Here is a 16606-nt window from a genome sequence, read left to right as displayed (position 1 = left end):
AAGGGGAGAAGGGTTGCTATGTAAAACAATAACAAAAAAATGTCACTCAAGAATACTTGTCACTGCATTGCATCACTTACATTTATTGTTTGATCATATCTAGATGTGTAACGTGTGAGAAAGCCATTACATAACTCTAGATGATTCTCCACTGATTTGAGCATAAATAATGCTCCACGAATCTACATTTTCATGGTCAGGAATTTTCGCCTCATTTTGAAAGAGCAGGGAACATACCAACACTGAAAAAAAAAGGTACAAGCATTTCATGAGAACACAAAACTTGTCATTTCCCCACTTCAAAATGTCATAGGAAAATAGGAAATGGATATGAATAGAAACAAGCTATATTAGTGGCAAAATATAATTTACAGCTTCAAGACCTATCACTCTCATGAGGCATTTCCCTTCTCTGTTTGCAATTTATACAGTGGTATGTTGAAGAGAGTATCATTTTAGAAACTCCCATAAAGTATTGAAAGTGGAAGGTAACATTTAGTACATTTTTATTGACCGTTAGATTTTGAATAGAATTTTTTTCGGGGCTCATCGTAAATTCCAGTACATTACTAGGCTACCTTTGCAGACCCATGCACTGCATGTGTGTCCATCATGTATATTTTGTGAAGAAAGTTCATCAAAACTTACAAACATTTCTATATACATTCTTGCCACACACTCTATATGTTATTACATCAGCTCTTATACTTTTAGATTTGTGTTTATAGATAAAAGATACAGAAGACTGCAGCAAAAAAGGCTTAACAGTGGCTGACACACAAAACTACTGAGTAGTTGAGTTTTGTGCATTATTCAAATTGTAGATAACTGTTGACTTCCAAATTTCTCAGCAGTGGCCTAAACAAGTCCCCTGAGGTTTATATTTAATGTTTTGCTGCATTTTAGGAGGTCTGTAAAAGGTATCCCCTACCTTTAAAATAGATAGTAAGATACCAAGTGAAACAAAATACATGACAAGCATCCAGAGTCTTGTAGTTCTAAAAGGTTTCTGAACTTGACTTTCTTGATACTACTCAGAGGTGTACAGCCATGGGTAATACAATGCAACATACAAGAAAATAATCCCAATCCCAGTCCCTCAAATGTCACACTTGAAGATCCAAGAAACAAATTTTATATGTCCTTGAACCCCCTGTACACCTCGGATGGATAAGAGTTGCGGATGGTTGTGACAGCACATGAAGGAAGGCGAACACGAATCCTCCTGCCCAGAAAACCCCAACACCACCGAACCAGCTGCCTGTATGCAATGTGCCTTGATCGCCTGGACAGAAAATAGGAAATATCAATACAAGAAAGACAAGAAGGTTGGCAAGTATGTCAATATATCATCTCAATACTTGAATGCATAGGCATAGAATTGTTTTTTCCCCCTTTTGATTTGTTCATGAATACATTTTTCTCTAAACATTTCTACATCACAGGATTTGATATAGCATTGTAATTACCTAAAGGCTTGAGGCTATAACATAGCTACAGACAGAGAAAATCCTCTCCACCCCCCCCCCCCCCCGCCTTATTAAAAAAAAAAAAATGAACAGGTCCCAAGGGGGACCATGGAACCATGAAAATTACTTTGTTATATTATGGTACAAAAACTAAAATTCTATATAAAGAGCGTGGACCTGCAAAATGATTAGATATCATTTTATAGCTCTTTGTTATTTTTTTTTTCAACTAAATGAAATTCCACTGTACATGGTTCATGAATTATACTGTTACTTATCAGCAGTTATTTGCTATGAAAAATGTAACTAAAAGTGTTCATTATTGTTTTCAACTACTTCCAATCTGCGGACATGCAAATGTTTTTTTTTTTCTGATGATACATAAATTTGTTATAGTGTGAACCATTCTCACAAATCTGATAAACTTCAACTAAAGTTCAATAGAATGTATATAGTAGCACATTTGCACTAGTATGGGTACTCACTCATTCTCAGTTACATCCCTTCGGTGGTGATCCTCATACTGCTGTACATATTGAAAATACGCTGTCTCCAGTACCCACTTGTCTAAACATACTGGCTGGAATCCTGGGTGCTCCGTGATGCAATTCAGGTCCTCCTCACCGTCAGTGTAGTCACTCATCTTCCTCACCAGTACAGGAATTCTTTGCAGCATATGGACTCCCTCACTGACTGCATCAAATGGGATACACCCACCACTGCATGAACACCTGTATTATCAAAACACAAAGCATGAATATAAAGTGATGTTAAAAGGGGTATTGTTTATATTATGTATTGTTATAGTTCTGCAACAGTGAATCGTCTGCACAAATTAATACGTAAAATAGCCATGCGAGCATGTACTACATGTAACATTGCTGGGCTGCCAATTTTGAGCATTTTATGACATCAGTATAAAAAAAGAAAAAAAAACACACTCTATCACGTATGTTTTTTTTAATAGAATATAGAAGAACAAGATATTTCATTATACTTCTCAGCCTCTCGGGCTACCCGAGGTTGAGATGACCTCCGCAAGATGTTGAGTTACACACTCAAAATTTAAACAAAGCTCTATCACTATAAACCAGAGGCGTACATCTCTCTACAAAAACACATCGTTTGTGAACGATGGCTTGCCACCTGATGGCAGTGCTCTGCTATACTGTATAGAGTTTGTGGTAATCATCCACTTTAGTGGAATGTAGGTATTTTTGGTTGCCTGGCTTATTTCAGTTGAGGGTTTATTCCATTAAAAGTTTGCCTGAATTAGCAACCAAACATATCCCACTAAAGTAAATAATTGCCATAATCTCTATGCAGTAAATAGCAGTTATTGGCACTATCATAAAATGTAAAGCTTTGTCACTCCAATGCTGTGTATTTTCCGCTTTAGTGGCAATATTTATACATGGCCTAGTGATTTGGAGACTCTACTTCATACTTTTACGAGAAGATAATCATAAAAAATACTTATGAAGAAATGACAGCTATACCTATCTTTCCGTAGGTCTATCAAAAGTACTAGTAATAGGCCTAGGCTACTGTTCTTCTTTGTGTTACCAGCAGCCCACTTCCGAATCTTCCTTCACTTCTGTTCTGAATACCACATATCTCACTTCTGGTAGGCCCTGTGTATAACGTATACTAATGACAATGTACCCTGTACAAAATAAGACTTATGTTGTCCTTTTTCGAAACATAATTTCAAACTTTCAAAATATATGTAACAAAGGTTAGACTATAGATTAACAAATGAGCATAATATATTTGAAACTATGACTGGTAATGAGAAGTACAAGTTCACTTTAATTTACCAGTTATTATTTCCCAGTCTCATTGCTCCTGCAGCAGCAGGCGCAAGTGCTTCGCCGTCAAGATCAGCGGCACGAGCTTCAGCATCTTCCCCGAGCTCGCCCGGAGGCGCGTCCACCACCTCTGCAAGCGGCTCAAACAAATAGGGCGAGATACCCCTTGCCGCTGGCTCGTCTCCACTGTCGTCATCTAATTCCTCCATCTCTGATTCGGAGGCGCACTAGCGCCGATTCGGGTTCATGACAATGTGTCTTCCAAATCCGACTCAAACCCCAGATCCATTGTCAAGAAGCGGCGTTTTCTCAAAGTTTCAAAGCTACCAATGCAGTCCGAGCGCAAACGCTAGCGAGTTATTGCAGCTGAATTGGCCGTCTGCTCAACAACGCCAGTCGCGCTAGTCAGTCGTATTGACCAAACTTATGTGTACGCAAGACAATGCCCGTGTTAACAAGTGCCCAAGTATTAGACCGGAGAAATAAAACGCCTGTCCTATACGTCTAGTACGCAACACATTTTCGCACGAACAGGTTTGGGATGAATAAAACAATGTTGACTATAAATAAGATAAACTTGGTAAAATATGGGCCCAAATCAAATTATATCGTATGTGTATGTAGAGTAATGTTCAAATTCCTTAAACGTGGGCTTTTCCCCTTAGTTTACACTTTCAATACTTCATAATCGTGCTTTCAAAAGAGGGCAAAATTATCGCTCACACGTATTTTTTAACACGCAGTGCAATGCAGATATGCGACCCCTTCGAAGCCGAGCTGGCTCGCATATTCTGGTTGTGACGTTGTACACAGGCTGTCAATCATCCGCCGCTGAGCCGGATTTTTTTAGGGGCGTTCCCGATAGACTTAGGTTTTGGCAATTTTTAGTGAAAATGGGTCATATTTTTGAAAATCCAATGACGGATTCGAACTCAGACGTACACAATACGTGTAATTAGCCTTTGTTTACATGTTAAAATAGTATACCTTTAATTGGTAAGTCTTCAAATTGAAGAAATTTTTGGATTTTAAGTTGACATTTACCCGCGATACTAAATCTGTCATAATCCTGAATGCTACAATGCGAAGCCCCATTACGCTATGCGTATGGGGCTGCTGGTCACAGTTAGCTATGCGTATGGGGCTGCACGCTGCTGGTCGCAGTCAGTGGTTTCGTACAATGTCTACCTCTACCGGCTCTGGTACAAAACCATTATTGCATGATTACTAAGACATGAGAGCACTTTGGGGCAAGTAAGTCTCACAGACAACGTACTTTAACCTGAAACACAAACTAAGACAAGGAAATTCAGGGAAACTTTTGAGGTACCAAAACTTTTTATTATCTTTATGCGCAACTTCGGAACCGCGCACCCAGGCATCGCAAAATTTGGTGTCAAAAGATGCGGGAGACTCAAAAGAAAAAAGTTGTGAAACCCCGCGGCAATAGCTTTTCGCGATAGCGATACATCGCGCGAAACGTCGAGGGGGGGGGGCCTCGGAGGCCCCCCCCCACCCCCGGCCTAGTTAGGGTTAAGAAAATTCAATATTTTACACAAATTTCAACAAACTATCAGTCAGTTATTTGCATTAAAACCTTTAATCATAGGAATCTACAGGATAATATTTACTCTCACAAAACTGACTTTGCCTTACCCATGAGACTTGATGACATCAATCAGTTTTTCCTTCTCCCTGAACTTGTTGCCAGTGTGCATGTAGCTGATGTCTGTATGAAGAATATCCCCTGTAACAGGAATTTTTTATGTTTCATTGTCATGTACTGGAAAACATGTCAAAATGACCTCACTGTCTTAGTTCCAGATAGAAGGGATAGAGAAAGTCTTATCAAGAATGAATGAGATACATTTAACTGTCAAAATATGAGAGAAAAATCAAAGAATTGTTATTCATTTTATTAACATAAAACATATCTGCACATTGAGGTTCATCTACATGGATGTTGCATAAGATTCCACAAATACACACAAAATTCCAGAAAAGTAGATCTAGCAAAAAGGTGTTTGTTTGCTGTTGTTTTTTGTTGTTGTTTTTTTTTAACTCAATTTACCAATGCAAACACCTTTGCTATTTGCTGAGTAAGTGGGAAAGTTCAGCAAAAATCCAGAAAATCAAGCAGATATCTACCACTGAACGCATGCATTAACAGTGAAATTCTTCTACATTACTACTTTTTTTCATGATGTCTGAAAGAGAAATTGACAGTTGATATTGAGCACATCCAGAACAAAACTTTTCCTCATTGTCAAATGTCCACAATTCACTTGGCTATTTTAAATGATTTCAGTTACTTCATGTGGACTTCTCATACCCTGCTCCCACTTTGATATGTCCCCAATGTCTTTATTCTCAAGCATTCATCTCAGACCTGAGGTGCACCCGTCCTTATTGAAGACCAAACTGACCTGTGGGAGAGATAACAGCCATCTTGCAGCCATTCTTGTAGCCAGGATCCAATCCCAGGATGGTGCAGTTCTTGATGGGTGGTGTCAGCAGGAGGCGATGCAGATTTCTGCCAAAGACTTCCACTGATGCTTTCACTGCCCACTTGTTCAGCTTTGACCTGCAGAAATTAAGCCGTTTAGCATTATAAGTTCATCCTTTCACCCAAAGATGACCATTTTCTACATCAATACAGCTCCTTAGCTCTCTGCATATCCAATAAAAACCCTTCATCAACCAATGGAGTGGACATAGTGCATACCTGCCAACATTTCAAGATGAAATATTTTACTCGTGGACTGCAAAAATCTTATTTTATATGCAAACTGAAGTTAAAAATCTTACTTTCAGTCAAATCTTCAGAAAATACACATGAAAGGTATATCTAAATATTTTTTTTAAATCTTATTTCTCTGACAGAAAATCTTATTTTGCTATTTTTAATGTAAAAAATCTTACTAAATCTGATAAATCTTATTAGTTGGCAAGTATGCATAGTGATGTGAAACTAAGCCAATACATCCAGCAAAGCTTTTTATAGATATTTTAGCATGACTGCTAAATCTTCTTTCCATGGCATATGACAATGATAGCTCTAATAAAATCAGACAACATATATTCCATGCTCATACAAAGTATATGAAGGTTGATGAACAAACCTCAGGCATTTTGATAAATACTGGCATCAAGCACTGATCTACACAGAATCAGTAACGGTGTACAAGAAAAATATCAGTGTACATGCTGGTCCTAACAAATCCTCATAGGGCAGCTAAATCTCTTATCTGTCACTTTCATGTTTACTGTGTGTCAACTATCCTCACTAATCTTGCATGACATTAAATCAACACATAAAGGTATGCACACAGGATTAGTCCTTAAAATTGGAGTTATATAGAAAGTATACCAAGATATATAGATAAAATATGACCTTCTTGCACCAACCTAATTTCTCTGATAAGCATAGGAAGCATCAGTCTGTTGTAAGCATCCTCCACGGCCAGTCTGATGCACTTTTTGGTGTAGGAGTCGGGCGTAGCTTCCCTGGACCACTTTGCAGTACACCAGTGGAGGAAGCGGGTGGTCATCTCATCGGGCAGGATGACCTTGACGGTCAACGCACTCTGCTCCTCACCGCGGTTAATAGCCAGCACCTGGTACAGGAGGTTGGACATCAATATGGCCTCATATTTAGATGTCTCCCTTTAATACGCTGATAACACAAAATCTATGCATTTGTTAAGATAAATCAACATTATACCAATCACCCACTGTTGTACATCATCTACTTTAACTTCTATGAAAATATGAGTTTTTCAGTTTGTCAAAAGAGTAGCAATGAATAAAAGTTGTCCTCATCAATCGCAAAATAGTGCTAAAAATCAGAAATTAGTTTCCAGTTTCAATCACAGGGCGTGGCTACATTCTACTAATACTTGCAGCAGATTCTTTGCTGTCAATCAATGAGCAGTTTCTGGTTGTAACAATTAATCACAAAGCAGTTAGGAGTTGTACCCTGTATCTGTCAATCACAGAGTGGTTAGTAATTAAAACTGTTCATCACAAAATAGTTATTAGTTGTATCTGTCAATCATAGAGCTATTTCAAGATTGCGCCCAAAGTGACAGCAGTTGTTTTCAGACGCACAGAGGTTGCAGGATTCTGCTCACCTGATGAGGCTTGATGCTATCAATGTAAAATTTCTGATTGGTGATGTACATCTTGAACTTGTCATAGTCCACCATCTTCGCCGGTTTATTCTTCTTGCGAGACTGGCTTGCCTTACTGATGAGTAGATATATCTTCCTACTGACGAATTGTTTACTTTAGAGAAACGAAACAAAATCTTACGTTGTTACTAGACCTTCGCGCACGCAGTAGTAACACTGAATGTATGAAAGGATCAAGAGAGCAGAATGAAAAACAAATGGAAAGGTTAAGAAAACCAAAACTTTGAGCACCTGTTTCACACTCTGTTCCTAACAATGAAACAAAGCATTTATAATGTTTCATGAAGGAAAAACTGTATAATGTGCTCTCTGACTCCCATATTTAGATGTATTGAAAAATAGAGAGCAAGAGGTAAATAAGATAAATTTACAGAGACCCAGTTGAATGACAACGAAAATTTCACAAATATGATTCATTTCCTTCGTGAAACTAGTAATATAACAAGATCATTTTCAAGCAAAATATCCCCTCAATGAGAATAAAGATTTAATGAGAAGGAAGAGACATCAAACAGAAGTCATCACATGTACATCATTATTCTCTCACATCATAAAAAAGTAACACTCTTCAAATATACACAGTCTGTGATCTATACTCTATATGCCAACTATCATAATTTCCCTTCATCTGTACTAATCTTAGTCATTCTAAATCACTGGGTAGGCTGATGTTATTCACTGCTAAGAGCATGTCATTCTCATATGTGAAGGCACAAGGCAAAATCTTTCTCCTTGAGAATTGTAAAGCTAATTACCAGTATCTTTGCACAGGACAAAAGAGGGGAAAAGAATCCACTCAATCCATGCATATTTCTGACTGAAAAATAGAGATGATGAATACACTTCATGAAGTTCAATACTATTCAGAATACTCTAGGGATACCTGAATTCTGTAAAACTGAGAGCTTAAAAATAATGCAAACATTCTGAATGACCTCTGACCTTTCCCTGAGATGGTCCATACAGGTTTTATCCTTTGCTACCATGTCTGCTATGACGTGCTGCACACCTTTCTCTACTTCTTCTGCTGACTGGCAACCTGACAAAATATGAATTTTGTGCATTTTAAAAATAAATTAGGGGACTAAACGGACATTTCAAACATTATGTTTGCAATCACTGTAGACAAATCTGAAAGATGCGAATTTCAAATGAATGGGTTATGCAATGTTGTATAAATATACGGTACAAATATAGTTTAAATCTCTGCAAATCTTTTAAATATTGCACCTACAATACAACTGAATGCATAATAGAGTTGCACATTAGGAATGTTATGCTAAAGAAATAGATTCACCTTCATAATTTCCAATGGATATTTGATTAAACATTGGACACACACACACACACATACATACAAACACACAAACCAATCCAGGACAGTCACCTTCTCCATCGGGTTTAATGTAATTCTGGACATCAAACACCTGGGTGGGGTCCAGGAGAGCTTCTGCTGCTGGTTCCAGCCCCGCCCGTCTGGCTCGCTCCGCCAGCGTAGTCTTGCTTCCAGTCTTAAATGGAGCAAACTGTATAAAAAAGACACAAAATCATTAATGCTGCTGAGGAAGCTCTTTCATAAACTGTGATAAGAAGTGCCCCCATCCTCCCCGGTGAGATGCAAAATACTGTCGTGTGTGGGTTATAGCTGGTTTCTTGCTTTGTGTGCTGAATATGTAACAAAAATTACGCATTAATCCACAAACATGGTAGTACTCAAATTGTTCCATTCAAACTGCTAATACCTCAAATTTCAGCTTTTGTTTTAAGCTGCTGAATTTTGACAGTATGTGGGGAAAAGACTACTCTCCCAGGTAAGACAAACATTAACAAATTAAGTCAGTCAACCCAAATGACATATTTTGGTCCATTATAGAAATTTCTAATCTGCGACTTTTTTTTTTTTTTTTTTTGGGGGGGGGGGGGGTTTGGCTGGGCGGTCATAATATCATATGCATGTGATCTGTAGCTGTAGTAGGACTCACCAGTTGTTCCAGCTCCAGCAGGCTCTGGGCACCACAGAAGGACTCCCTCAGCTGTAGGGTTAGCCTCTTCTGTCGGGCCAGTTGGTCTAGGTGAGACTTGGTCTTCTCCTGGACAACCCTACAAAGGTAACCACACAGGAACAGATAGCAACAAATCTGCTGTAATCATGAAAAAAAACAACAACAACTAGTGATTGGTATAATATTCAGTTTCATATACCTGTAAGAAAAGAAGCTGTAACTTGGAAAATCTTGTTTGAAAGTCAATTACTAATTAATATGAATGCAGAAATGAATAATCAAATTAACTATTGAAACAAATTACTTGAAACATAGAACTGTAAGGTTTAAAGAATGTCTGTCTCCCTTAAAATCAAGAAGATTGTTCTTGACATTTATATCTCTGCAGAGAATTAAAAAGAAAATGATGGAAGACATCATATTGCACTTTTAAAATCACTTGAAGAAAAGAAAGACCAATAAATCTGAACATTGATGGATCGAAGATAACTTGAGTGTAGTTTGACAAACATTCAAAGGACAAGAATCTTACTGTCTTCCTTTAAATCTTTACTTGAGTCGAACACTATAAACAAAACAAGAACAACACAACACACATTTCACAAATGAGTAACACCTGATAACCTGTAAATCAGAGAAAACTCAATAAGTGTAAATGGGAAGATGACATACTTGAGTTCCTCTAAGGAGGATTTAATCTCCTGGATGACTTTGGGTTCCATGTTCATTGTAAGCTCCTTCCTATAGCGGGCAATAAAGGGCACCGTACACTCATCCTCTAGTAGTTTTACCACATTCTCCACTGCACCAAGCTCCAAGGGCAAATTATTGCTCCTGGGATCCAGATACACACAGGGACAATGGTGACGGGTAAGACATGAAGAAAGAGAAAACATAAAAACAAATATAAGTGCAGCTTATCTACACAGGATGCCAATACAGGGTGGCAGAATAGTTGCGAGAATGCGATAAGAATTCGAGAGGTATGAATTTCTTGAATGGTTCCTAGAGTTGAATCTCATTTATCCTGAATTACCTTTGGGTTGCAAGACTATAACACGACTGCAAATAAAAATAATTCTTGCTATCACCAATGACGTAAAAAGTACCCGGATGTTGTTTTAAGCATCATTTTACGGTGTATTTAATATGGGATAGTTCGGGAGCCAAGACACTTCCGTTCGTACTTCCGTTACTGCGAAGCTGCCATGTGTTGGTCACACGACAATAAACGAACAAATCTACAGAAATATCCCTGGCATGCGAGACGTGGGAGAAGTTTCTGGGTGACTCCACAGCGCGTATGACTTGCTTGGAAGAAATTGCTTCGTAGACAGGTTTAGTTCGAGATCACGGTTCGTTCCCGATTGTGTTCGGAAAACTTCGACAGAGAACAAATAAAAAACTAGAAATGTCGCTTTGGCGACTGGTATGCCTCCGCCATAATGCATGATTTTCCCAATAGGTCTAGATAGTACATGTGGACAATGTGTGATTACATTTTCACAAAATTGGCAAAATATTGAAATGACAAGTTTGTCACAAATGTGTTGAATGTTCACCTTCCTTGACCTAGGTTTAATTGGATGAATAGGAGAGCATGTATCCAGGGATTTAAGGACTTTAACTCGACTTTGACCCATTCATACATTTAGGCATTGAGTAATTTTCAAGGTACAGGTGTGGAGAAAAAGTGCAATTTCTGAATTGAATAGTAAATTGTTACCATTTTCATCTGGCCCTTGACCCTAAAATTCATAAGATAATCACTTTCAGGTAGAACATGCATAATATATGTACTAAGTTTCAAGATAACTTGAGCCACTTCGAGATATGGAGGAAAAAGTTAGTTCAGCACTTTCACTTGATCTTTGACCTTTTGACCTTTGAGGCAAAAAAAGAAGAAAAAAAAAAACTTTCCAGAGAATTTCTATTAGGTTACACATGCATACACCAAGTGTAAAAAAAATAATAACCCTGCTGGCATTGCATAAATATGAGGGAAATAGTAAAATTTTGAAGTGTTGCACTTGACCTTTGATCCCTGACCTTTGACCCCGTGAACCCTACATTCTCTAGATAATCACTTCCAGTCAGTACATGTATATACTATGTTCCATGAAGATAACTTGAACAATTTTCCAAGGCACGGAGAAAAAAAAGAAGTTTTGATATTTTTACTTGACCTTTTGACCTTTGACCTTTGACCTCATGACCCAAACTTTCACCAGAGAATCTTAATTGGGTAATACATGTATACACTAAGTTTCAAGAAAATATCTTCAGGCATTCAATAGATATGGCGAAAAAAGTGAAATTTCATGTATTTGACCCTGACCTTTTGACCTTTGACCTTTGACTTCATGATGCAAACTTTCACCAGAGAATCTTATTTGGGTAATACATGTATACACTAAGTTTCAAGAAAATATCTTCAGGCATTCAATAGATATGGTGGAAATAGTGAAATTTTATGTATTTGACCTTGACCTTTTGACCTTTGACCTTGAGCATGTGCACCCAAAAGTTGATAGGCACAACTTCACCCCCTAATACACATACATGCCAAGTTTCATTAGGATACCTCAACAGGTTTTGATAGTTACCTTGTCCACAAAATTCATTACGGACGGACGGAAGGACGGACGGACGGACGGACGGACGGACGGACGGAAGGACGGACGGACGGACGGACGGACGGACGGACAACCCGAAAACATAATGCCTCCGGCACCACTTCGTGGCGGAGGCATAAAAAAGATGGGCATTCCATGACGATATCCAGGTGGGTGAATATTTTCCAGTATTATTTTCAGTGTATGCAGAGATGACTGATGTGCAAGTCGATCGCAATGATCAAGCAGTACCGGTATGTCTAGCTTGTATGCGTGCGCTGCATGCTATATATATGCAAGGCGTGCCGGCGTAGGGCAATGCGAGGACTATAGCTACAGTTATGCATCACAGTCCTGGCTGGCTCGGATACAGCCGCCTATCTGTGGCCGGCGCTGTGCAAAACATGCCCCGCACCAGAAGTGCCCAAGTCCTGGAAGTGCACTAAATCTTGACGAAAAAGCCACATCCGGGTACTTTTTACGTCATTGGCGACAGCGTGAATTGAACATCATACATAATGTATGCGGGACTGGCATGAATACATTAATCTTGCCTTTCTTTCTTCCTTTTTCTTTTTAAGACAAATCAACTTTCTTCTTGTAAGGGAGCAGGAAGTGTGTCTAATTTTATTCAGAATAAACTTGGAAATCATCCACACAATAGTAAAGAGTATCTAGATTGCCTTTGCTTATATATCAATTCAAAATGATGATCTATTCTTTGCATTTACTATGAAAGCAAACATCATTAGTTGGTTTCAAAGTAAAAAAAAAAAAAAAAAAAAAAAAAAAAACGTTTTGGCCAGTGAGCATGTAAACAGTAGATCACACAATTATCTGCACTGGGTATAAAAATAAAAACATTAAACTTTGCATGCATGTGTGCCACAAGTTGAAAGTGTACAGCCTACAATTTGCAACACACAGCTAAAAAGCACAAGAGAAGGGCATTACTGACATCAATTACCAACCTGATGCCAGATTCATTAAGCTGATCTTGGATCACTTTTGGTGGATGCCATGGAGGTCCCTCATAGAAAGACAACTCATGCATGTCTTCATTATCATCATACCAGTCATCTTCAACAGGAGTCGACTTTGGCCTCGCCATGGTAGTAAAACCTATAATAAAGATAAGATATGGGGTAAAAACAGTTCTTCTAGCATATGACAAAATCATAGCCATAACATTACAACAATTTGATTTGAATACATGTCTGAACATGGCAGAAATGTCAATGATGAAAGTGACTTGAAGCTGCCATATAATCAGATAATCTTTTAAATACTGGCACACTGTGTTCCTTTATACTGAGCTGTCATTCTCCTTACATCACTGCTCACACTAGATTTTTCCATTTTATCTTTGAATCAAGAGAGCCATAGGGTGTATCCTATAAACAATATCATGAAAGCACAATTAGAGAAAGAATTCCTGTTAGGTCTTGTTGCCTTTGATGCTGTTGTTGTTGTGTGGATTTATTTTAAATGACAGCTAAACTTCCTCAAGACCAACAACTCAAGTCCTCCCCAGAGGAAAAGGAAATGAGGATAAAGTGCCTTTCCCAAGGGCACAACTGCTGCTGCTAGAGGACATGAACCAAGGACTTCACTATTGAGAGTTCATGGTCATGCTTTGCTCTGCACTACAATGGCTTCTCTTTTGTAATTGATGTCATTTAAAATTTGTCAGACGGTAAGAAGAGCCTCTGTTACAAAAATATGATATAGCTACATAAATAGTACGATGGTCATGACTTTAGCAGACATTGGCCCGACATTTTAAAGTCTAATAGTAGTAATTTTAGTAGAGAAATGATGATGACGATCTACTGCTTTTGTATAGTGCCATATATCTGTATACATTCAAAGGCGCAGACTCCTCCAAGAGAGTTAGCACTGAAAATGCCTGGTGTAAAATGTGAGTCTTGAGTGAGGCTTCAAAGTGATCCAGTTTGTCAATTTTACAGAGAAAAGATGGGAGGGAGTTCAATTCATTTCAATTCATACAACATTCAGTACTAATAAAAATCATTTGGATATATAAAATGTTCATAAAATGTAACAGGTACAGTTCAGAGAAAGCTGGAAGCTTGTTAAAATAGAATGCACCCTCAAACAAATCACACATATTGCAATTTAAACATTAAAATACCAGATGAACTCATGAACGCATGAACTCCCGATTATACAAAATGGCTGTCAGTGAAAGCCGATGTACCATTCGCACATGCCGCATATAATCTTCGTTTTCGGTAAGTTGTGAATTGTGCATATGATGCATCACGCATTACCCCGGGGTACCGTAGTATCCCTGAGTACCACGTTGTGTAGCGCCACCTCACGTCCACTCAAGGACAGGCAAAGAGAAATGCATGCACTGTGTGTGCGTGTACATAGTCATTCCCTAGCCCGACGGTGTGTGATACACATATCTACTACACCCCTCGAACAAGGGCACACAACAACAAAACTGTTGAAAATTTCTACAGTCTTATCACAAATTTTACGAATCACTCATGTGAATTGAGATGCTTGGACTATGAGCACGATATTTCAGTCCATAGTGAGCCCTCACGCAACATACACTGAGCAAAAAGTCCAATCTTAACCCGGAATGCTGTGATCATCGCTGGGCGATTCAAAATAAATCTTTCCCAACTTTGAACGATGCAAATTGCGCTGCTAGAGTTTGTACGCCCGCACGGTCAACAGCACCCCTTTGCCCAGTGCTGCGCCGACATTTCGAATCATTTCTGCGATTTCTACGATTTCTGCGGCGTACAGGATTAAAAAAGGTATTAATTTGGTAAGTTGTGATATATGTATGTCAATATCAATAGCTGAAAACGGTAGCTAAATGGATAAGTTTTCATTTTATGTAGTCTTAAGGCCACCGCACACTACACGATCAGACTGGTCTTAAAGTCTTAAGCCAAGCTGGGTCTTAAGACCAGTTGTACGACCGGACACCGCACACTATACTGTAAAGCGCGCGCAGTGCGCACTGCGTGAGCTTGCATTTTACTGCATTGTGAATGGCTGAAAGCTCCCGACTGGTCGTAGAATTCAACATGTCAAATCTCTACGACTGGCTTTAAGACCCAGTCGTACGACTAGAAAATGGCAAGACTGTGACGTCACACTTCTAGTCTTAAGGTCTTGAGACCGGTGAATCGGGGCAAAATCGTGTAGTGTGCGGCGGGCTTAAGTAACAACAGCCCTGTTACGACTTACACTTGTGTACAGTGACAGGGCTGTGTATAGTTAAAGGTGCATGGTCCCGGTGTTTTAGTCAAATGCGTACGCGGGCGAATGGCGCAAGTTTCCTATAGAGACCTACGCTATCGCTGTGGCCCACTTCCCCGAGTCCGAAGAAGTCCGATTCACTGTAGTCAGTGGTCGGATCACAGTTCGGCTCATGATTCGGCTGAGGGGGATGACAGCTTTAGCAAACTTCAAACAGACTGTGCGATGCGCAGAGAAGACAACGAAGGCAACGTTACTTAGCAACACCTACGCACTTTACTCTTGATGACAGCTCAACTTCGGTAATCTTCATATCAATGCTAATGGTGATCGGCAGTATCATCAACAGCGCCCTCTATACACTACCGGGACTATGTACCTTTAACTCATTCCCATGCCACTGCATGTTATACGATGCATGCGTGGCACGCTGTGCGAGCAGTAGCGTGTACTTCAGTGCAGTGCGCAGTGCAGTGCAGTGGCTAGCGCATGCTAGCTCCAGCATCAAAATAATTTCCACTATTGGCAACCTAGGGCAGGGACAACCTTTAAAAAAAAAAAAAAAAAATAGGCCTAATTCAACTAACACGTTAAATGGCTGATTTTTATTTGGTACCCCGGGATACCATTTATTAGGCCTAGCAGATGTCTAATCAATGAAGATTGTCTTTAATGAGTTGAGGTGACAAAAATGATGTCAAGCATCAAAACTCAACGCGAACAACATCATCAGGCTCATGTTTGCTTTGTGTTCGCTTTGTTGTTGTGCACCAGTATAGCCCAACCAGACGCCGTGCACTAGCAGCGACAGGGCTGTGTATACTATAGTTATTGTGCACCATGATAATGATCCTGGCTAGCCCGACCAGACGCTGTAGTAATGTGCGCACGAAGCACAACAGCGACTGGGCTGTGTATATAGTTACATCCTGCGGGGGGTGTTTCACAAACCCGTTCTTACAGTTAAGAATTAAAGGACTTGAATGCGACTGGTGATCAGTTCTTGTGTGCTATACTTATCAGAATTTCAATAATTCAGCACAAGAACTGATCACCAGTCGCACTTGTCTTAAGTCCCTCTTAACTTTAAGAACGGCTTTGTGAAACACCCCCCTGGCCTGGTACAGCCCTGTCGCATTTTTACAGTGACTGGGCTGTGTATAGACGGTCTAGACCAACTAAACTAGTGTACTACAACTAGTACTAAGTATCTAGGTACAATCTACATGACTCAACAATCACAAAGCTCTGAAATTCTGCGATTGA

General features: G+C 39.2%; 2 protein-coding genes across 2 annotated transcripts in view; both read right to left on the bottom strand.

Annotated features, from left to right (window-relative positions):
- LOC140232735 (S1 RNA-binding domain-containing protein 1-like) overlaps positions 1–13202 on the bottom strand; it is a 36215-nt gene extending 23013 nt beyond the window's left edge. Inside the window, exons 1-9 of the mRNA XM_072312855.1 lie at positions 13063–13202; positions 10149–10310; positions 9456–9573; positions 8861–8999; positions 8416–8512; positions 7414–7567; positions 6689–6897; positions 5707–5864; positions 4937–5027 (exon numbers count right to left, since the gene is read on the bottom strand). Coding sequence (XP_072168956.1) covers positions 4937–5027; positions 5707–5864; positions 6689–6897; positions 7414–7567; positions 8416–8512; positions 8861–8999; positions 9456–9573; positions 10149–10310; positions 13063–13202 — 1268 coding nt within the window. The remainder of the gene's footprint in view (positions 1–4936; positions 5028–5706; positions 5865–6688; positions 6898–7413; positions 7568–8415; positions 8513–8860; positions 9000–9455; positions 9574–10148; positions 10311–13062) is intronic.
- LOC140246248 (uncharacterized) lies at positions 71–3652 on the bottom strand. The gene is made up of 3 exons (XM_072325708.1): positions 3290–3652; positions 1955–2200; positions 71–1285 (listed from the first exon to the last, which is right to left on the bottom strand). The coding sequence occupies exons 1-3, from the start codon at positions 3487–3489 to the stop codon at positions 1135–1137; spliced, it is 597 nt and encodes a 198-aa protein (XP_072181809.1). The 5' UTR covers positions 3490–3652; the 3' UTR covers positions 71–1134.
- Positions 13203–16606: the final 3404 nt, after the last annotated feature.

This window comes from Diadema setosum, chromosome 1, assembly GCF_964275005.1.
Source record: "Diadema setosum chromosome 1, eeDiaSeto1, whole genome shotgun sequence".
Lineage (NCBI taxonomy): Eukaryota > Metazoa > Echinodermata > Echinoidea > Diadematoida > Diadematidae > Diadema > Diadema setosum.
Note: the sequence above shows the minus strand (reverse complement) of the source record. Positions and strands in the feature narration are given on the sequence as shown.

Bases quoted from the DNA above. Each gene is read 5' to 3' on its own strand.
- LOC140246248 (XM_072325708.1), bottom strand. From the start codon at position 3,489: ATGGAGGAATTAGATGACGACAGTGGAGACGAGCCAGCGGCAAGGGGT. The intron at 2,201-3,289 runs GTAAATTAAAGT...TTGATAATACAG, and splicing joins AGACTGGGAAATAATAACTG to GTGTTCATGCAGTGGTGGGT. The intron at 1,286-1,954 runs GTGAGTACCCAT...TTTTCTGTCCAG, and splicing joins AGGGATGTAACTGAGAATGA to GCGATCAAGGCACATTGCAT.